Source organism: Takifugu rubripes, chromosome 17 (genome assembly GCF_901000725.2).
Source record: "Takifugu rubripes chromosome 17, fTakRub1.2, whole genome shotgun sequence".
In the NCBI taxonomy this organism is placed as follows: Eukaryota; Metazoa; Chordata; class Actinopteri; order Tetraodontiformes; family Tetraodontidae; genus Takifugu; species Takifugu rubripes.
This window is the reverse complement of record NC_042301.1, coordinates 9,490,558-9,513,544: the sequence shown is the minus strand read 5'-3', so window position 1 is coordinate 9,513,544 and position 22,987 is coordinate 9,490,558. Positions and strand designations below refer to the sequence as shown.

General features: G+C 40.7%; 3 protein-coding genes across 7 annotated transcripts in view; 1 reads left to right on the top strand and 2 right to left on the bottom strand.

Moving 5' to 3' along the window:
• LOC115253275 (B-cell receptor CD22-like) overlaps positions 1-14,907 on the bottom strand; it is a 43,650-nt gene extending 28,743 nt beyond the window's left edge. For 4 of the 5 annotated variants that reach the window (XM_029850789.1, XM_029850787.1, XM_029850788.1 and 1 more), the window contains exons 1-2: positions 14,677-14,907; positions 14,403-14,585 (exon numbers count right to left, since the gene is read on the bottom strand). The gene's annotated coding sequence lies outside the window, so the exon portion shown is untranslated. The remainder of the gene's footprint in view (positions 1-14,402; positions 14,586-14,676) is intronic. The other variant, XM_029850792.1, reaches the window with a different exon arrangement.
• On the top strand, positions 1,623-5,389 carry LOC105419772 (complement C3-like). The gene is made up of 14 exons (XM_029850819.1): positions 1,623-1,810; positions 1,910-2,066; positions 2,190-2,353; positions 2,625-2,780; positions 2,862-2,921; positions 3,068-3,158; positions 3,339-3,390; positions 3,978-4,065; positions 4,226-4,315; positions 4,431-4,536; positions 4,662-4,752; positions 4,828-4,911; positions 4,994-5,074; positions 5,263-5,389. The coding sequence occupies exons 2-12, from the start codon at positions 1,916-1,918 to the stop codon at positions 4,850-4,852; spliced, it is 1,074 nt and encodes a 357-aa protein (XP_029706679.1). The 5' UTR covers positions 1,623-1,810; positions 1,910-1,915; the 3' UTR covers positions 4,853-4,911; positions 4,994-5,074; positions 5,263-5,389.
• Positions 14,908-17,223: 2,316 nt separating the features above from the next.
• On the bottom strand, positions 17,224-22,987 carry LOC105419490 (B-cell receptor CD22-like). The gene is made up of 9 exons (XM_029850813.1): positions 22,437-22,987; positions 21,597-21,938; positions 21,323-21,505; positions 21,018-21,092; positions 20,000-20,260; positions 19,528-19,609; positions 19,218-19,257; positions 19,039-19,133; positions 17,224-17,455 (listed from the first exon to the last, which is right to left on the bottom strand). The coding sequence occupies exons 1-9, from the start codon at positions 22,480-22,482 to the stop codon at positions 17,380-17,382; spliced, it is 1,200 nt and encodes a 399-aa protein (XP_029706673.1). The 5' UTR covers positions 22,483-22,987; the 3' UTR covers positions 17,224-17,379.

Below are 22,987 nucleotides of genomic sequence, written 5' to 3'. Positions count from 1 at the left end.
CTGTCCTACCGTCCCTCCTGTTGAGACATGTGTTACACCATGGCTCAATATAGCAGCATATTTACACAGATTTTCTGGTAGGATAGATTTTCCTGCTGGTCATACATAGATTCTTCTTTTAAGGTTGCTCATTTTTCTTTGATGAGCCATCTATAAACAAAAATGCTCCAGCTTTTAAAGGTTGATCTAAATCACTTCTACTTTTTGCAGTTTGTTCAGCTAATTCTTGGCAGTCATGTGGTTCTCCGTCATCTGTTTTGTGTCTGTTTTGTGCCTTTCCTATGTCTTTCCTATGGCTATATCTCTCAACTTACTTTGTTCCATTTATATATCTCTCAACTTACTTTGTTCCATTTATATGTCTCTCAACTTACTTTGTTCCATCTATATGTCTCTCCTTAATGCTTAATTTCCAGGTTTGTCTGCAAGTCCAGAATATCTGTAGTGCAGAGTTTGCCTGAAAGATTCAACTTTCTTCTCCACCTTTCCTGACTTATTTTCCCCGAACCTTCTGCATCTCCTTCCACAAACTTTTCATCCCCTCAAGTTTGACATCCTTTTTCTTGAACAGCGGCATGTTGTACTATGTGGTCTCACAGAAAAGTTCTCTGGTCAAAGGGAGGACACTAACACGGCCTTCTACTGTGCACTATCTGCACAGCGGTGTTAGTTTTAAGGAATGAACCCGTCCTTTGTCCCCTGATCACCAGTACTTCGTTTTCTTATGAGGCAAAATAATAAAACACAGGACTAGCAGAGTTCTCCTATCAACTCTTTCAATGGCTTAGTCCTCCATTCACACACAAACACAATTTCCTATTTTCTTAACTTAATTACGGCTAAGTTATAACCTATTTAATTAATGGCTAAGTTTAACCCACTTAATTATGGCTAAGTTTAACCAGGTCTCACCTCTGAGGCAACAATTTGTTGTGAGTTTAGCTGTCCTTTGAATCCATAATCAGTTATATACTTATCTAGATTAGTGAGTTTCTTTGGATTTTGTTCGTCGAGGAATGTCCAGTCCTTACACCGCAATTCATCTCTGAGCCTTTGTTTGCTTTTACTTGTCCCCATTTTTGGAGGATTTAGATTTTTACTTTTAGCTCTACTTTTCTATCTGCTTTTTATTATGACTATTTTTATTATTTTTATTTTATGAGTTAACCTTATCCTAATTTACCGTTTTGTTTTTTTTGGGTTTTTTTTTTTGTCTTTGTTTTTTATTAAGAATTTGGTCCAGTCTTGCACATAGGGTGACCTAAAACTGGGATGTTGATCTCAGTGGGGTGATAATTAATCAAACCGTTGTGGTACTTCTCACTTCAACTCTTTCGAGTGGAGAGTCTTGCCTCTGCATCCCCAAGGGCCTTATCACTTAGGATAAGTGATAAGGTGAGTGAGTGAGTGAGCTAGCGAGCTAGCTAGCTCGCTAGCTCGCTAGCTCGCTAGCTCACTCACTCACTCACTCACTCACTCAAAGTGACCTCAATTAAAGCACATCTTTACATTGTTGTATGTTTTGCTCTCTCTCTCTTTCCCTGGGCTGCTTAGTAATTTTTGCAAAGGTAATACTTTTTAAGATAACAATTTTCAAAAGGATTTGCTTCAGTGCATAGCTGCATTTTTATATATAAAAAAATCCCTCCCTGCAGCGTTTTTGATTCACTCCTCATTTCATTTTCCTTGTCACCAGGGTGGTCTCCACGGTGACGACCGTCAGATCACCCTCACTGCCTTTGTTCTCATAGCGCTTGCAGAGGCCAAGCAGGCAGGCATCAGCTGCAGTGATCCGACCATCAGCCTAGATGTAAATATGAATGTTGTTATCCCACTTTTTTTACTCACTGATCATGATACACTCCTTTATCTTAAAAATACTTTCATCATTCTTTGACTTTTCTTTCAGTCAGTCATGCTCAGGACAGCAGACTATCTTAAGAAAGCCATAGAGCAAAGTGGCAGGAGGCCGTATACGGTGGCCATCGCCTCATATGCACTCGTTCTCCTGAAGAAGCCTCAGCAATACAACCCCTTATCAGTCCTGATAAGGTCTGCTGCTCCAGGTAGAGAGTTAGTGGCCGATATGTAGAAAAGAGTGGGTATACTTGGTGTTGGTGCAGATAACAAATGAAATAAAGAAATAAATAAATTGTGCTGCTTTGCTCTGATTTCTGACTGTCATTCAGAGCGTAACCACTGGCCTGACAGTCAGAACACTTTATTCACGCTGGAGGCGACGGGGTATGCCCTGCTGGCCCTGGTCAAGCTGGGACGCATGGAAGAGGCTGAACGGGCATTTAAATTTCTGAACAGCCAGAGGAGGAGAGGAGGGGGCTTTGGCTCCACTCAGGTAAGTGCTGCATTTCCTCTGAAATAGAAATGTTTTCCCAAGTTAGGTGCCGGAGATTTACAGCTATTAAAAGACTTTGTAAAAGGTTTGGATTGATGTTGGTGTATTCTGATGGGAGTCTGTCACAGTTCTGATGTATTTGATTAACACCTTCAAGAATTCTCTTAATATATAACATACAAAATATATTAAAGCTTGTGTCAACTTTAGTTTTCATCTTTGACCTAAGCTAGCAACCTGCTCACTACTGTGCTTCTGCTCCATCTCCCAGTCCACAATGGTGGTTCTCCATGCACTGTCGGAGTACCTGATCATGAAACCTCCTCCAGAGGACCTCAGCCTGGACGTGGATGTCAGGATACAAGGACGCAAAGAAATCCGCTACCACTTTGATCCCAGCTCAGCCTACGCCGCTCGCTCCTCCAGGGTGAGTGACGCTCTGCAGCAGCATATAAATCTGTTTGTCATCACATTTTCTCTTTTTTTACTATTCACTTTTTGTTTGTAGCTGCCTGCTAACCTTGATTTGGAAGTGGAGGCTCGAGGGAACGGAGAGGGTATACTCGAGGTACAAACATGGCGTCATCTGGTTTCCTGGTTACTTTTGTAAAATACCTCCAAATGTATCTAATAATACCTGAGAATTTTACTGTGATTTGATGAGCTTCATAACAGTGTTTGTTTTTAATTTATTCTCTTCTATGGTGTCTCCAGGTTGTGACGCATTACAACCAGCTACACGTGGTTGAAGAGGAGAAACCATGCAAACACTTTGAGCTCGCCGTCACTATTGAAGAATCCAGTGGTAAAATTTTATTTCCCCCACATTTAAATATTAAAGCAAATGGACATTTGCAGACTACAGAGTCCTGAAATGTTTGTTATTTAAGTTGGGGCAAATTTTAATCATCAATGCCTGTAACATAAGTTTCTGTGGATGCTTTGTGATACCCAATTTCTCTATTGAAAATATGTTCTCGAAAAGAAAAGCCTCCAGCAGATGTAGAAAAGTCCTACCAGCTCACCATTAAAGTCAGGTGAGTTCATATCCTGTACTGTTTTCAAAAGATTTTGTGTGAGGGGGCTGTCAGGCCAGAGGCAGCAGCCACTTGTGCAGGAGCTAGGAAAAACTACCACCTGTAGAAGTCAGTTAATATGAGTTTATGAAAAACTCATCAGTAAGTTAAATCCAATAAAAAGCAAAAGGGCAAACAGAAGTACTGGAAACTTCAGGGATGAGGAAAACCAGCAGCAGAAGCTGGAGATTGGCCCCTTGGGGAGGCACAGAAAAATAGATAAAGTTCTGAGGTGAGCATAAAGTCTGTCACAGGTAAAAATGCACAGAAGGGGGAAAAAACAGGAGACGTAGCTGTGGCGCTGGCACAGATGTAACATGCAGAATTACCTGGATTAGAGGGAAACTGGGGCCTTTTAGAGAGAGCTGATTGGTCAATGGCTGCAGCTGCTTCCGATGCTGCAGGATGCAGGAATGAGGGTGGAAAGGGAGGGAAGGGAGAGAGAGAGAGAAAACATGGCACCAGATCAGCCAGGAAAAAAAGGACCGTGACATTTTTATCAGGAGTGCAACAAAAATGTGACTCAACAATGGTTTTCTGTTCTACAGAGCTTTAGGACCACAAGATGTCAGGATGGTGGGTCTGGATATAAGTCTTCCAACTGGCTTCACTCCAGAGAACTCAGACCTGGAGATGGTAACTCATCAGTCACTATAACAGAGTTATTACAATAGAATGATTTATAACTGTTTCCTGTTCATAATGTGAAAAAACAGATGCACAGGAGAGGAAATAAATGAGCTATATCAGTATTATTAAAATCAACAAAAATGTGGTAATAATCTGTTTGGTCTAGCTGTCCAACTCAGTGGATCATTACATAAGCAACTTCAAGATTGTGGATAACCTGAGTGATCGTGGTTCACTGATCATCCACCTGTTCAAGGTAAAGAAAGGCAGACTGCCCTTTCCCCCGCCGCTGCACACAAACAACCTTTTCTGAATGATCTGGATCATTTGGTTCATTCACCAGAGAGAAAAAGCATTTGTCCTCCTAACAGGTCTCTCACAAAGAACAAGAAATCCTGGTCTTCAGGCTCCAGCAGAGCTTCAGGGTGGGTCTTCTCCAGCCATCCTCAGTTACCGCCTACCAGTATTACAGCCCAGGTAGGAGAACAATCATCACTCAGTCCTTCCGAGTGTTTGGGTCTGTTGTCACTCCAACGATGAATGTGAGGTGAAGGTCACTGGTTCGATATATCTTTGAGAAATGTCTCTGCTGGCTGCCACAGATCACCGCTGCAGTCGCACCTACTCTCCCAGCAGAAAACACAGAGGAACTCACAAAGATCTGCAGGGACAACGTCTGCCGCTGCACACAGGGTACACGTATGCATGCTACAGCTCAGCATTCATGTGCTTGCTAATAGGTTTGTTCTATTTGCTCATAATGTCCAGGCGACTGCTGCATCTCCAAACCTGACACTGAAAACTTTCCCAACAAAGAAAGAGAGACATTTGCCTGCAGTTCTTTACACCACGGTATAACACAGACACACACTGTCTCTCTCAAACTTGCCTGTTTGAGTCATTGGTCCATGTGAGAAAGTTTCTTATTCTTCAGTTTTCAAGGTGAAGGTGTTGAGCATGGTTCAGAGTTATTACGACAAATACGAGATGGAAATCATACAAATTATCAAGCTGGGTGAGTCTGAACAGTCTATCCTTCATCTGCTCATATTTGAATGAAAAGGTGATTACAGAAATAAAAGTCTAATGAATCATGGTTTTGACAACTAGACCACCTGAATAATCATCATATAAACTGCTGTTGCTTGAACTCGACACTAAATTCTATCTAACTGGTGGATGGGAATTCTTCCTGTCCTGCAGGTGTGGAGCCTGGAGTTGAACAGGGTCAAAGAAGGTTCTTCCTGTCTCATGGAGGCTGCAGAGATGGACTGGAACTTAAACTGGGTTCCCAGTACCTCATCATTGGCCCCAAAGAGGACCAGTGGAGCATCGACAGCAATACCAATCAGTAGGAAAGCAATTATTTTAAATAACTCTTTAGTGGACCATAAAAGTGGGGCCTCTTGGCTTGTAAATTCAACTGGACTCCCTTTAGTATTTTGCAGTTGTTTCACCTGTTATCCAAGAAGTTTCTTCAGTTCTAAATTAGCTGGTGGAATCCCAGAGTTATTTCCTATGCTGGTTTAATGAATGCAGTTGTTAGTGGTCGTTGGTGGTCATTTGCATTAGTAAAAGGCGATCCTCACGGTCATCATGTGAGATTGGGTGTGGACACTTTCCCAGGGAGGGATCTAAGGACAGGATGACTGAGAACAATCATCGATAACTGGACGCTCATTTTATTTTAAAAATGAGTGCACATCTTAGTGATCTTTAGAAATACGCTCTCTAAATTCTGTTCTGGAGAACAAGTTTAAGTTCAAGTTCTAAGTTCTGACAATAGAACTTGAACTTAAAGTCTTCTTACTCTGAAGACAAACCTAATCTGTCACACATTTAATATTAACTTAGAAAAACAAAAGGATTGCATGATACTGGCAAATCAAACCTTCTGCCTTCTCTCCTTTCAGATTCCTCTACATGTTAGGTAAGGACACCTGGGTAGAGCACTGGCCATCACCTGCAGAGTGCTCCAGCAACCCCAGCTGCAGGTCAAATGCAGGAGTCTGGATGACGCTGCAAACGAACTGTCCATCAATGCCTGCAGACAGTAACGCCTTTAAAAAGCTGCAGCTTTTAATAGTGTGGAACTCACACCCCATTTCATCAAAATGCACGACTTTTGTTCCCTCAAATGTATTAAGTGTGGTGAAAGAAAGTGTGGTGAAAGAAAGACAAAATATATTATATTATATGTGTATATAAAATATATATATACACAAGCATGAAGGTGAAGTAAATGTAGTGGGTTGAAGATATTTTTTTCTAGTGGCATGATACTGCTTAAGGTAACATTAGGGGTTGGAGGGTGGGGTCTACCCTTTCTAAACCTATTGTAGCTCAACATTTTGTGGTTAGAGCCCCGGACAAGTAGTACAGTAGCTGCAGGGAAAAGGTGTGTATGGACATTGGCCTTCTGCAAATAAATAAATAAATCAAGTGAAAATTTGCCAAACCTTTCCTGACAAATTATTTGCAATGTTGTCTATTTGTGTTTGAAGTCACATCCTGTCATCGTCTTGTGTTTACCGTGGACAGATTTATATCTGAACAAAAATCAACTCGATAGATTACTAGTGAACTGATAATGCGAATAAGAGTTTTTAATACAACCGGACAGGCTGTGGGGGCATATGTTGTCTCATCTTTATTTTAGTTGCCAAAAACTGTCCTCTTTTTGGATATTTGGAAAGGATTGTGAGCAAGAGACTGGCTGTTGATGACAAAGAAATACTGAGGGTTTTCCAGCAACCCCCCCCCCCCCCCCCCCCCCCCCCCCCCAAAAAAAACAGTGAATAATAAAGAAGAATTTGATCATCTAATGAATGTTTTTCTGCTTGCAGTAAAGTCAGAGACTGATACTTTTATACTGCCTCCTGTTCATCCAGAGCAAATATCAGGGTGGCATACTTGATTAACACTCAGGGTCAATTAGAGATGAAGCAAAACAAATCAAGCAACAGCACCAAAGCAGTGGTAATAATAAGTTTGACAACCCTGGCAATGTCAAAATGTCCTGTAATGGCCCAGGTAAAAAGTAGGGGTTGTTTGTTTGTTTATGCAATACATGTGTAAAATAGTTTTATGTCACTGATAAAGATCCACATTTGATTACAATTATGATAAGCTATATTTGCAAAACACTGGGAAATGTTTCAGACCAAAGCTGTGATTGGTCTCGCCGTATCATGTCGTACAGGAGAGAAACCAGACGCTTGCAAAGCATGTAGGAAATTCTCAACACATGACAATCCACACGGATGAAAACCATACGTTTGCGCAGCACGAGGGAAATGTTTACAAGAAAACAAACTATAAAGCTAAATAAAACACATATAGGACCCCACGCACAGGAACCTCTTTTTGTTATCTTGACCATGTTATATTCAGCTTCAAAACAAAAAACTTATTGGAAATGACTGCTACTTGTAATTAATGTGCATATGAACATAAGAATCTTGTAAATGAGCAAATCTCCCTAAAACTACGTCAGTGCCGGAACGGGAATTAAGGAATTTCCGGCTTACCGTGTTTAGCGGTGGTTAGCTTTGAATTTCTCTTTATACATGACCACTCCGTTATTTACAATGTCTTCGGGTGAAGACTTGAAGTCTTTTGTGAAAAGGTTGGCTAACTATTGCTGCGGAAGACATATTAGGAGCACAGACCAGGGCCATATATGCTCCAAAAGAGGCAGACTTTCTCAAACTCATCGAACATTTAAAGGATTAATTTTTAGTCATCTGCTTCGTCTTCTGTCCAGTTTTAAGAAACGCGTTAACTCTGGTTACTGATGTCTGCAGAGACCTCACAAACCAGCTCAAAAGGCTGAATTAAAGGAAGCTTTATGAATGGGTCACACAGGGCAATTCACCAAGAAATCGGAGCATATTTCACCACTTAATATTTTGTAGTCTATTTTTTACTACTTTTAAATATATATATATATACCGTAAGCTTTATTTATAAAGTGTCAATAACAATGAATTGTCTCTCCAGACTTTCCACAGCAACATGCCTATAAAGACAAGTGGGTTCTTACTGACCATCACTGGAACTATGATCTGGCCTCAGATCCTCCACAAATAAAAGAACATCTGTCCAGCACTTACAAGAAGGAGCAACCTGTGATTCAAAACAATGAAATGCTTCTTTCTATTGATCAGGATCATGACCCCAGTGAATATCCTACTTTGGACTTGAATCTTGATGATTCTCTACAAAGACTTTAGCCATCTGTCGGTAATGAATTCTGAGGAATCAGAACCAAACCTGCAGCTGTTCTCTCACAGCACACATGAGGACAGTAATCATAAGGGAGATCAACAAAATGACTCTGGATCAACTCTTCACAAACAAAACCATCCACAACACAAAGGTGAGCTGAGTAGTCCCAGTATTCACAGCTCAGCCAAGCTTCAGCCTCATTCTAATTCAGTCTTTTTTATTCTGTGACACTCTAGATTTTCAAAGGCAAAATTTTGTCATGTGCAAGGAGGAAGATGGGGAAGTTCTCATCAACCAGGGGCAGTGGAACACTGAGAGGAACTCTGGTCTGGACCCAGAGGACACAAAACCTCAACACATGAAAGAGGAACATCTCAGGATCACTGCGGAGGAAGTTGTATTGAAGCAGGAGACTGACGCATCCCTTTTCCCCCCTAGTTCTGAAGTATACAGGGAGGTTCAGACCCTAAATCCTGATAAAACTACAAAACAGTCTGTGACCAAGTTGCCACTTTTGAATCCTGTGATGTCAGAACCAAACAGTGACCCACTGCTGCTGCTTTCCACCAGCTGTCGTGAGGACAAAGTCATAGGTCAAAGGAAAACTAGACGTGGTGGTTCTCGGTCAACCAAGCAAGACAAGAATATAACACAACCCCGACAGCGTGCAGGTAAGCGGCATGCTAAAGATGTTCAGAAACCTAGCAAACTAAAAAGAAACTGTAATTCTGACAGAGGTGAAAAGTCTTTAAAATGTGATACCTGTGGGAAACATTTTAAATTTAAGTTCCACTTTGCACATTCAACATCAGAATTCATACAGGTGAAAAGCCATATGTGTGTAAACATGTGGGAAATCTTTCACACAACAAGGTCACCTGAGTTCTCACATCTATTCATACAGGTGAGAAGCCATATGTGTGTTTGACGTGCAAGAAAGGCTTCTTGCGAAAAAAGAGTCTGCGCGATCACATGATAATTCACACAGGTCTGCAGCCACATGTATGTGTAACGTGAGAAAGGTTTCATTCTGAAGGACTTGACCGCCCACATAAGAACCCATAATGCCGAGAAGCCACATGTTTGTCAAACATGTGGAAATGCGTACACGCTAACATCCACTCTGAGATCTCACATGCGAGTCCACAAGTCGAAATAGACTTTATAAGATGGGAGGTGTTTGTACATCTCAGCTGGGAGTTGTTCAACTACAGTGGATTGCAGAAGTTGTCGTACCCCTTGAACCTTTCTACGACCACAAATGGAAATATGCTTTATTGGAATTTTGTCTTAAAGACCAACACCAAGCTGCACACTCGTAAAGTAAAAATTATACAGAGTACAAATTATATATCTATTTATATATATCTAATTATATCTACCTTTTTCTGCAATCACAGCTGCATGTCTTTTGGGGTATGTCTCTACCATGTTGAATATCTACAGACTATAAATTTGACCCATTCTTCTCCGAAAAGACACTCAGGCTGAGGCAGATTAGATGGGGAGCGTTTTTGTAAATGGTAGCTTTCAGATGTTTGCCACAGATTCTGAGAGAAGTATAACTTTAAGTGGGCCAGTTAAAATATGGAATATATTTTGCAGTTTAGCAGGTATTCTTTACATATTGCCCAAAATATGGAAAGAAGAAAACCCCTGAGATGTTTGTGTCCAGAGTGATCTGCAGTGTTGATCAGAGCACCTTCATCCCACATGTTCCTCACATGGCATCTGGCAAACTGCAAAAGGACTTCTTATGGTTTTCTTTTTACAATGGCTTTCTTCTGGCAGCTCTTAAAGGCCAGATCTGTGCAATGCACAACCAGTAGTTGTGCTGTGGACAGATTCTTGAGCTGTGGATCTCAGGAAACGTTCAAGGAGTGTGAATACATTTGCAAGCTACTATAGATAGTCGACACAGTTGAGAAGCCATGTTTGAACAAAACCTGTACAAATTCAAAGAGGTTGTTGACTCGCACACAAAAACATCCACATAGACAAGAAGCTGTATGTTTTTAAAATGTGGAAAGCTTTCATAGAATTAGCCTGTCTACCCCCATGAGTGGTAAAGTGTCCTGTCAGTGCTTATTAACTGAAACCTCAATTGTATAATCACATGAATTTGATTACATATGTTTGCAAAATGCCCATTGGGATTTTTGGGATCAATTTCTCATTGAAGAGAGGTAGCAAGTGGTACTGCAAAAAAAGGTGGATATCAGACTAATAGTGTTCTCATCCCGTGAATTTTCATATTGTAAAAGAAAAAAATGGGTTGTATTCTCTGTTGTATTGATTATCAGAAATTTATTCTCATGGCCATGAAAACTTGGTGTGGCTTGGAAAATGTATTTCTCTATGAAGAAACATTGCCTTTTTTTAGAAACAGGTGTCTTTTCCAGATATGGATATTTGTGAAAAAACTTCTTCGTGAGCCTCTCTGACCGACTGTTGAAACACTTGTTGGAATTGTTATGTGCTGCTGTGCAGAGAAAAATTCAATTCTTTTCCTTATAAGGTTCTTTGCTTAAATTCCATCCTTGTTTTTCCCACAAGACACATCTTATATGTATTTCAGATGTAACATAAAGTATTGGCATCTGTTCTTTGATTTATAACCGCTTTTAAAGTAAATTTTCCTTGATTCATCACATGAGCATGAAGGTTTTTTCCCTACACTACAAAGGAATAGGCAGCACTCAAAAAAGCTCCAGTCTGGGCCAAAAGAACTCAGAACCTCTTTGGGTCTAAAGGGGAAATACTGTGGAGCAGTCAACGAGGGAGGAGACTGATATTCTAATATTATGACAGGTCAGATGTCATGTTTTTAGCTGTGCTTTAACACTTGACAGGGTAAAAGGTGACACATGTGTTCTCTAAACACTAGAGTCCACCATGAAAAACGTATTTTTCATCTGAACATTGACTTCAGGAGCATTTTTTGGCATTTATAAAAGCCCAAAATGTAGACAATAAGGAAAAGTTCCATCTGAAGGTTGGGATCCATTTTTTGGGTATTGGGAGTATCGTGAGTGCGTTACTGACTGTGAATGGTAGGAGGCACTGTGACACCCCTATTGTTTTCGAATGCGACCTGCAGAATAGGATAGTGGTAGCCATGGTTGCTTCCCCTGCATTTATTACTTTCAATTGAACAAAATAAAACCTAAATTCATGAACTGGTAATAAATACTGATACAGAAAGGTAAAAATATATCAAGCTGTTGCAGTCGTGTGACGCGAAAAACCAAGTATTAAGTCTGCTAAAACAGGGAAGAAGTAAATATGTCATGTCATGCACACAAAAAAAAATCTAATTTTTGCTGACAGGAAGTGGGTTTTCTAGTTGGGAAATTTGGTTCTAAAAATGCTTCTGATGACTCATTTCACCAACAACAACATCTGACAATAAAAACACAAATGAAAGGTTTCTACTTGACTGTGCTGTAGATTGCATCAATACTGTCCGCGGCACCAGTTGTCCTAAATAAGGGGGGGAAATACAAAGTCAAAAGTGCAGCTTTGGCAAAATGTCCACAAAACACAGAAACAGTGAAATCTTAATGATAACAGTTTAAGGATAAATGGCAGGAGGGCAGTGGCTGACCTCGGGGCAGAGCTGAATCTGTTGAAAACTGACTTCAGAGTACTGCACATCTTCTTCCTCCACATGTTTTGGCTCGAGGTGTCCAGATGTTTTGATTTTGGAGCACAGATCTGTCTGGGCTTTGGGGAAAGGACGCTGGTATATTCCTCCTCCCAGCTTACTGGATATATCCTGCAAATGTAAATGCCATTCATGACTGTGCTTCTTTCAGTCAGCTTGATGTTTGAACTGATTTGAAAATTGCTTATTTGCAGAGCTCTTTAATGGAGGCCTGGAATCCAAAAACTGAAATGGAAGATCAACTAAATGTCTCCTCTCTTTATTAAACTGCATTTAGAGATTGACAGGATGCTTCTCAGACTAATGAATTTACCACTTTTGTCTCTACTGACTTCTTATGTGTGTTCTTCTTCCTGGTGATTTAATAAAAAAAAAAAAAATTAATAAAAGAGTAGCAGCAAATCTAAATAATAACAATTGGAAATATGTAGAATAATTCTGCATGTATTTAATTGCATCTGAGTGTGGTTTGGTTGCCATAACAACAAACGTTTTCACTCGTACTGATGTCACCGCTGAATCAACACTCAGTTTAAATATTGCATGTTTCCCGCATTTTAATTCCTTCTGCAAATCATCACGTTGCCTGTAAAAAGCCTCTCCATATGAAACAGGGTCCAAAATCATCAACTTACCTAAACAAAACAACAAAGACTCCTGTAAGTCCAATAAGGAAAATCCCAACACCTGATCCGATGGCTGCCAGTTTCCATGGCCGAACTGCTCAACGGAAAATTAAATAAATGAACAAAGTTTGAGATTTTTAACCCTCTTTCTGCAGAACAGACACAATCCCATCCCTGGTTATAATTCTGGTTATTAGTAGCTGTTGCTGACAGTGAACTGAACAAGTTCAAACAGATCTGGAAACTGGAAAATTCAATTAAATATTTAAAAATTTTACATTTTTTATACTACTTAAAATTCAACGGTCAAGTATGTAAGATGTGTCTGAATGAAGCAGTGATGACAAAAATATTAAGAACTAAATACACACAGAGTAAAACACAGTAATACGTTTAAAATTATTATACAATGGCACATGTCTACAGTTGTTAGATTCAATTTTGAATTACACATTTTACCTGTAATGCAGAAATAAAAACCCACCTGGGACAACAGTCACATTCACTGTAGACTCACTGTGTCCTAACAGGTTCCAGACTCGACAGGAATAACGTCCACTGTCTTTGGCTGTGACCTGAGTGATGACGAAGTTCTGCTCTGATGATTTTGATGAGTTTTTCACCCTCCTTGTACCAGCTGTAATTAGCTGCCGGGTTAGCATCAGAGCTACAGTTCAGGGTGATTGTAGTGTTCTCCTCAACCTCACCAGAGGGACTCACTGACACTAATGGACCTTCAGGAGCATCTGCAGGACATCAAAACAATAAGAATGTTACTACAGAACAAGAAGGTGGTTGGTGCACATATATGTATTTATACATACATCAATATAGCGATTTGAACAGTAGTGAACATTCTAAAACTGGAGACTCATCATCCTGGATAAACACCCCATAATCAGTGACTGAATCCAAATCAGTCTTATTTACTTACACACTGCAGGAGAGCGGAAGGATTCGTATCCTATAACAGTGCAGGAATATCTGGCTGGAGAATTTATACTCAGGGAAACATCTTGAATTCTTGTGGCACCGTTAACTTTCTCATCATTCTTGTACCATATGTAAGAATAAAGAGACGCTCCACACTGACTCTGACACGTCAGCTCACTCCTGTTGCTGCTCTCTTGTCTACTCACACGTACCTGCAAGCACTGGGTCTGTCATCAACAAGCACACCGTTACTATAGAAACAACTGCTGACGTCAACACACTGACATGCTGAGAGTTAACCTGGTACAGTCAGTCTGACTCCAGGTTCACCAGTTAATCTCCAACCACCTGTGTTTGTTCTGATCATGAACTTGTAGACAGCTGAGTCGTTCTTATGCACATTTGTGATCCTCACAGTATATCTGTAGTAGTAGTAGTACTTTGACTGATATAACTGATAATATAAATCCTCTTTAAAGCACGTATATGAATGATGTGAGTTGGAGCTGAGTTCCACATCAGAAGCTTTTATAACCCAGAAAGTATCATCGTATGGTACCCAGCTTGAATATCTGCAATTGCAGCTGATGTTGACTGTTGATCCTTTGACAACACAGATTTCAGTAGAAGTGGAAGTCGCTGCCTCTACACTCACACCTGTAACACACAATGCACAAAACTGCTCTTACTGTCAAACAATGATTCAAATCACAATATGACACAGGCACAGAAAAGAACTGTGGCCAGTTGATGTCCAAATTCTGACTTTTACTGTGACTGAAAGGATCATATGATTGACGAGTTGTTGCTGGTTTCTACTTTAACACAGTGAAACTATTTCTGCATCCGTGTGGAGATGATATTATGTTACAGTTTGGTGAACTCACCAGAATGTCCTATTTCTCCTATCCTACAGGTGCAGTCGTCTGTAAGAATATTGTCTTCTGGAGCTGCATAATAAATGTTTCCAAGGATCTTTTGTTCAGTCTTGAACAAGTTACAGTTTTGTTGAGGTGTCAGAGAACAGCTGCCACAGCTCAGATTCTGAGTTGATCTGATCACCTGAAGATCTGAGGAAGAAAAACAACTCATGGTAGACTGACACAGAGGCACGCCACCCATCAGATACTGACGTCATAAAGATGCAGAACAAAACATTACCTGAGACCCTCAGAGTGACTCCAGGTTTACCAAAATACTTCCCATAATGTCGATCAGTTATGAATCTGAACATGTAAACAGTTGAGTCGCTCTCTGTCAAGTTTCTGATGATCAGAGTACATCTGTTGATCTTGTCATCACAGATATTCTCAACACGACCTGAATACTCTAGGACTGACGTCAGATTCTCAAAATTAGGAATCTGCTTTTTTAGGAACCAGAATTTATCTGTAACTTTATCATTCCATGGGTAAATATAGGTGCAGCTGATGTTGACTGTTGATCCTTTGACAGCAAAGATGTGACCATTGGTGTACTTCACCCCCCAACTATTGGTATACTGAGCCTGTAGAACTGGAAAATATCAGAAACAACAATCAGATACATTCAGGCATTCATATAATATAATTATAATTCATGTAATTTTACAATAACCAGCTTCAGAAATAAAGCATTAATATTTAAATCTTTAAATTATTTATTTGAGGATGTGAAGAAAGCTTTCAGTAGATGACTGCTATAAAGGTGATCCTGCGTCTGCTGTGTTTTACTGTGTTGGGTAGAGTTACTGGAACTTGTCTGAGTCTCTGTTTGTCTTTAATTTGGTTCATTTGTTCAGAATCAGAAAATATTAACACACAGAATCTTTGGCACTTTCACAGATGTTTTTTTCCTCCCCCAAAAAATAATACAAAATTAATATGTGATGAGGGTTATTCAACTCAGCACCCAAGCTTGTTCCTTCCTTTTCATATTATTTCAGATTATGGTTATATTTCAAAAAGTCTAGTGTCAATTCTGATCACAAAATCATCTCATCATCGTCCAAATCAGCCGTCTGTTTTACTGTAACTGCTGAAGACAATTTAACTATTTCAATGCGAAGACATTTACCTGGAGCGATGAGGAGGAGGAAGGCTGCTGCAGCCAACCCCATGGCTGCTGCTCTGCTGCTGCAGGTCCAGACGTGACCGTTCAGGTCAGCTCAGGGCAGGCGGCTGGTCAGCTCTCTGAGCATGAGAAAATCAGCTCTTGGCAGCTGGTCAGCTCTCTGAGCATGAGAAAATCAGCTCTTGGCAGCTGATCAGCTCTCTGAGCTTGAGAAAAGAGCAGTCAGACCATCAAGACGTCTCGCTGAAGTGGAGTCGATTTTCTACGAACTTTGAAGAAGTAAAACATGTTCTGTTTCCTTCCTCTTTCCATGATTTATATGCATGGCTGGTAGAAAATACAGAACCATTTAACAAAAGAAAAAAAGATTGTAATTTTGATGCTGTAAGTTTTCAGGATTTTCTTTTAAATAGTGTAAAAACAGATCTGCTCTGTGAGTAAAACAGAGTCAGTGACAGTGTTGGTGGTAAAGTGATGCATGTGCAGCTGGTTCAGGCGGAAGCTACCACAGATACGAGGCAAATGAATGTTTAAAGCACAACAAACGTCAAAACAATTCGATAACCGTCAACTATATTAATTAAATTCAAAGCCGTTTTATTTTCTTTAGAGTGAGTTTAAAATGAGTCTCAATTAAGTGTAGGAATTAAATTGAAAACAAAAAGACAGTTGAAAACAGAAAATTTCAGAGGTTGTGTGCAGAAAAAAAAAAGTGTGAAGTTGTTTGCACTAATTTTAGACACTGAGGTGTCAATGTTTCTGTAGCAACCTTAGAGGGCAGATCAAGTGTGAATTTATTAGATTCTTTCTTTTTTAAATTGATTTAATGGCTACACAAAACACTTCCAATCTTCCTTAATTTTACTTTTCCAGTTAGAGGGGGCGACACAAATGGAAACAACTCTGAACCTACTGGAAATACGTATTTTATCATTATCACATTGAAAAACACCTCTACAGCACGACACAGCCCATCACACAACTCTCACACTTTGATGTTCCTTCATTTTCTGAAAAGTGAATAAAATTCTGATTATGTAGACACTATTCCGTATCCCCCAGGCCGCACACGCCCCAAAAGAGGAAGAAGGTCCGACTGTTTCTGTTAGGTTCAAACGACCTGAAACACGAGAAGAACAAATGAGGCAAAGACAACAGTTTTGAATTTTACTTGCAAGGAGAACGGAGAGATGTGCTCAGTTACAGATCTCCAACACGTTCTGACGCACACCTCCCGCCATCCTTCTTTTATTGAAATTAGGAGGTCCCTAGTTACAGAAGTCAAATGTGTCTAAGGGAGGGGGAAAACACAAGATAGCAGGTCACAAACAAAGCAAAAGACTGTAAATCATAATGGTGAGATTATATGTAGGCCTTCACTGATTTGATTAGCTTAGCTCGCAAACAGCACATTCTTCTATATCAGACAGATTAAAAGAACAGCTCCTGGGTCAGGCCCTGCAGCTCTGTCTCCAGTCGATGCCACTTCAACAGCCGCCGCATTTCTGTCGCCCTTGACCAGAGAAGTTCGAGTTGACATATCAAGCATCATGAACATTAAGCATTAGCAAATAATAGGAAACATTAAGTAATGAGAAACAATATAACGAGAATAAAGAATATAACAAGGTAAAAGCAAATAAGAGATAACTTTAATATAATGGATCTAACATTTCCCTCCTGTTTATCACATATTTGCTTCAAATTCTCATAGTCATTTAACAATCTCTTCCAGTAGATTTTCAAAGTCATGTTTATGAACACAAATACATTTACACTCAGGGGAAAATTAGCTCAATTCACTCGTAGTCTTCAGAGTCTATAGTCAAATCCAGCTCGTCTGTAAATTAAGGGATTCAGCCATACGGTTTTTCCATGGGAGCGATAGCTGTGGCGATAAGGCGGTTAATAAGAGAACGCAGGCAGGGAATACAACAACAAGGAGGCAGAGACTATTTTTTTGGGTTATTGGTGTTTATTTGAATCTGATGATTTTCCCTTTTTGTTTGTATTTCCTTTGTTTTTTTCCTTCTATTCAATTTAAGGTCTGGGCAGTTGTAGAGCCAAAGCAGCAGTGATCAGTCCAGTGGTTTAATCTCCTATTGTCCGGTGCAATTCCCTCTTCCAGGCAACATGGAGGAGATTCAACAGTTTCGAGAGTGGTGTTGCAGCTTAAGGCAGACCACGAGCAACTTCGTCAAGAAGGTTGGGGCTTCCTCCCGCCATCCTTCCGTTCAGAGCGCTTTGCCGTAAGGGCGCGCGCGCCAGTTTGCACTGGGTAGGGCAGACTCTGCATCCAATTCCCTAATGGCAGTGTTTAGACCTGGGTGCAAACTGGGCCCTGTCTCTCGTCGGGTCGACGATCCAAAAGGTAGGGGTGGATATGGCAGGGCATGGCCTGCCCTCCGAACAGGTGCCATATGGAGGTAGTGCCTTAATTGGTGGGTGGGGAAAAAAAGGTTTATATAAGGCACTGCCTCCAGCTGGCTTTAGTTGACTTCCCTCTTCGACGAAGGTGTAGCGTGGTTGCAGCTTATCTGGGCTGTTTGACCAACTGAACCTGTCCCAGAATGAGCATGCTGTCTGGCAGCGCCAAGAAGGTTGGTGCTTCCTCCCGCCATCCTTCCGTCCAGAGCGCTTTGCCGTAAGGGCGTGCGCGCTAGTTGGCACTGGGCAGGTAAGGCGCAGCAATGCGCGTCACTGACTCCCCCATTCACTTAGTGATAAATGGTAATGGGGCTGTTCTTGCTGCAGTTGGCTGCCGGCTGGTGTCAGTGGGTCGCGATGCCCCAGCGGGAACCCTCATGGCGTAGATCACCTCGCTTACTGGACCCACTGCTGCTTTGGCTCAGTCCCGCTTTCGGGACTCTCTCCTGTTCGCTCTCGCGCTCTCTCTCTCTCGCCCCCCCCCCCCCCCCCTCGCTCGGGGGACGACGCTGAGACGTAGTGGTGCCGCCGAGGCGACCACGGAGCTATTGCTTTCAATTTAGACTCTTAACAGTATGTAAATTGTATCAATTTACATTTACTTTTGTTGGTTTTGTTGCTTTTTGTGTCTTGGTTGACGTTGTTTTCTTTTGGACGACCTGGTCGCCATTTATTCGCTTGTCTGTGTGAGGTGTGTGTGCGTGTGCGCTCGTCGCGTCTGATTGTTTATCATTGTAAATTTAATTGTCCTCTTTTCTTTGTGGACAGGTGCTGCGGGCCACGGCGGGGACCCAACCCCTGGTGGAGGGCGTTTTTATCACACCTCTCGTGTGTAGTTTTGTTTGTAGTAGCACCGGTGTTTTTAGTTTATCTCCCCTAATTGAGTTTCACCTGCCGGTGGGGCCCCAGCCCTGTCCACCCCCTTTTTGTTTGATTTTTTTGTACAGCCGAGTTAGTTCGGTGTCGAGTTGGATTTAATAAAATTGTACTGCCTAACCCTCAATCCTGTCTCTGCCTCTGGAACCGAACCGTATCTGCGCGTGCCTGTTTCCGGTTAATTCCTGGGGTGAAATTCCCCAGGTGGCGTTGTCATTGACCGTTCCACCTCTCTCCACCCCGCCACACCTGGAATCCAAAAACTGAAATGGAAGATCAACTAAATGTCTCCTCTATTAAACTGCATTTAGAGATTGACAGGATGCTTCTCAGACAAATGAGTTTACCACTTTTGTCTCTACTGACTTCTTATGTGTGTTCTTCTTCCTGGTGATTTAATAAAAATTAAAAAAAGAGTAGCAGCAAATCTAAATAACAATCAGAAATATGTAGAATAGTTCTGCATGTATTTAATTGCATCTGAGTGTGGTTTGGTTGCCATAACAACAAACGTTTTCACTTGTACTGATGTCACCGCTGAATCAACACTCAGTTTAAATATTGCATGTTTGCCACATTTTAATTCCTTCTGCAAATCATCACGTTGCCTGTAAAAAGCCTCTCCATATGAAACAGGGTCTGAAATCATCAACTTACCCAAACAAAACAAAGACTCCTGTAAGTCCAATAAGGAAAATCCCAACACCTGATCTGATGGCTGCCAGTTTCCATGGCCAAACTGCTCAATGGAAAATTTAATAAATGAACAAAGTTTGAGATTCTTAACCCTCTTTCTGCAGAACAGACACAATCCCATCCCTGGTTATAATGCTGGTTATTAGTAGCTGTTGCTGACAGTGAACTGAACAAGTTCAAACAGATCTGGAAACTGGAAAATTCAATTAAATATTTAAAAATTAAACATTTTTTATACTACTTAAAATTCAACGGTCAAGTATGTAAGATGTGTCTGAATGAAGCAGTGATGACACAAATATTAAGAACTAAATACATACAGAGTAAAACACAGTAATACGTTTAAAATTATTATACAATGACACATGTCTACAGTTGTTAGATTCAATTCTGATTTACACATTTTACCTGTAATGAAGAAAGAAAAACCCACCTGGGACAACAGTCACATTCACTGTAGACTCACTGTGTCCTAACAGGTTCCAGACTCGACAGGAATAACGTCCACTGTCTTTGGCTGTGACCTGAGTGATGACGAAGTTCTGCTCTGATGATTTTGATGAGTTTTCACCCTCCTTGTACCAGCTGTAATTAGCTGCCGGGTTAGCATCAGAGCTACAGTTCAGGGTGATTGTAGTGTCCTCCTCAACCTCACCAGAGGGACTCACTGACACTAATGGACCTTCAGGAGCATCTGCAGGACATCACAACAATAAGAATGTTACTACAGAACAAGAAGGTGGTTGGTGCACATATATGTATTTATACATACAGTACATCAATATAGCGACTGAACAGTAGTGAACATTCTAAACTGGAGACTCATCTTCCTGGATAAACACCCCATAATCAGTGACTGAATCCAAATCAGTCTTATTTACTTACACACTGCAGGAGAGCGGAAGGATTCGTATCATATAACAGTGCAGGAATATCTGGCTGGAGAATTTATACTCAGGGAAACATCATGAATTCTTGTGGCACCGTCAACTTTCTCATCATTCTTGTACCATATGTAAGAATAAAGAGACGCTCCACACTGACTCTGACATGTCAGCTAACTCCTGTTGCTGCTCTCTTGTCTACTCACACGTACCTGCAGCACTGGGTCTGTCATCAACAAGCACACCGTTACTATAGAAACAACTGCTGACGTCAACACACTGACATGCTGAGAGTTACCTGGTACAGTCAGTCTGACTCCAGTTTCACCAGTTAATCTCCTGTGTTTGTTCTGATCATGAACTTGTAGACAGCTGAGTCGTTCTTATGCACATTTGTGATCCTCACAGTATATTTGTAGTTGCGGTAGTACTGATCATACTGATAATGTGAATCCTCTTTAAAGCACGTATATGAATGATGTGAGTTGGAGCTGAGTTCCACATCAGAAGTTTTTATAACCCAGAAAGTATCATCGTATGGTAACTGGCTTGAATATCTGCAGTTGCAGCTGATGTCGACTGTTGATCCTTTGACAACACAGATTTCAGTAGAAGTGGAAGTCGCTGCCTTGACACTCACACCTGTAACACACAATGCACAAAACTGCTCTTACTGTCAAACAATGATTCAAATCACAATATGACACAGGCACAGAAAAGAACTGTGGCCAGTTGATGTCCAAATTCTGACTTTTACTGTGACTGAAAGGATCATATGATTGACGAGTTGTTGCTGGTTTCTACTTTAACACAGTGAAACTATTTCTGCATCCGTGCGGAGATGATATTATGTTACAGTTTGGTGAACTCACCAGAATGTACTATTTCTCCTATCCTACAGGTGCAGTCGTCTGTAAGAATATCGTCTTCTGGAGCTGCATAATAAATGTTTCCAAGGATCTTTTGTTCAGTCTTGAACAAGTTACAGTTTTGTTGAGGTGTCAGAGAACAGCTGTCACAGCTCAGATTCTGAGTTGATCTGATCACCTGAAGATCTGAGGAAGAAAAACAACTCATGGTAGACTGACACAGAGGCACGCCACCCATCAGATACTGATGTCATAAAGATGCAGAACAAAACATTACCTGAGACCCTCAGACTGACTCCAGGTTTACCATAATACTTCCCATGTCGATCAGTTATGAATATGAACATGTAAACAGTTGAGTCGCTCTCTGTCAAGTTTCTGATGATCAGAGTACATCTGTTGATCTTGTCATCACAGATATTCTCAACACGACCTGAATACTCTAGGATTGACTTCAGATTCTCAAAATAAGGACTCCTATTTTTTATGAACCAGAATTGATCTATAACTTTATGATACCCTGGGTAGGAGCAGCTGATGTTGACTGTTGATCCTTTGACAGCAAAGATGTGACCATTGGTGTACTTCACCCAACTATTGGTATACTGAGCCTGTAGAACTGGAAAATATCAGAAACAACAATCAGATACATTCAGACATTCATAAAATAACCAGCTTCAGAAAATAAAGCATTCATATTCAAATCTTTAAATGATTTATTTGAGGATGTGAAGAAAGCTTTCAGTAGATGACTGCTATAAAGGTGATCCTGCATCTGCTGTGTTTTACTGTGTTGGGTGGAGTTACTGGAACTTGTCTGAGTCTCTGGTTCATTTGTTCAGAATCAGAAAATATTAACACACAGAATCTTTGGCACTTTCACAGATGTTTTTTTCCTCCCCCAAAAAATAATACAAAACTAATATGTGATGAGGGTTATTCAACTCAGCACCCAAGCTTGTTCCTTCCTTTTCAGATTATTTCAGATTATGGTTATATTTCAAAAGGTTTAGTGTCAATTCTGATCACAAAATCATCTCATCATCGTCCAAATCAGCCGTCTGTTTTACTGTAACTGCTGAAGACAATTTAACTATTTCAATGCAAAGACATTTACCTGGAGCGATGAGGAGAAGGAGGAAGGCTGCTGCAGCCAACCCCATGGCTGCTGCTCTGCTGCTGCAGGTCCAGACGTGACCGTTCAGGTCAGCTCAGGGCAGGTGGCTGGTCAGCTCTCTGAGCATGAGAAAATCAGCTCTTGGCAGCTGATCAGCTCTCTGAGCTTGAGAAAAGAGCAGCCAGACCGTCAAGACGTCTCGCTGAAGTGGAGTCGATTTTCTACGAACTTTGAAGAAGTAAAACATGTTCTGTTTCCTTCCTCTTTCCATGATTTATATGCATGGCTGGTAGAAAATACAGAACCATTTAACAAAAGAAAAAAAGATGTAATTTTGATGCTGTAAGTTTTCAGGATTTTCTTTTAAAGAGTGTAAAAACAGATCTGCTCTGTGAGTAAAACAGAGAGTCAGTGACAGTGTTGGTGGTAAAGTGGTGCATGTGCAGCTGGTTCAGGCGGAAGCTACCACAGATACGAGGCAAATGAATGTTTAAAGCACAACAAACGTCAAAACAATTTGATAACCGTCAACTATATTAATTAAATTCAAA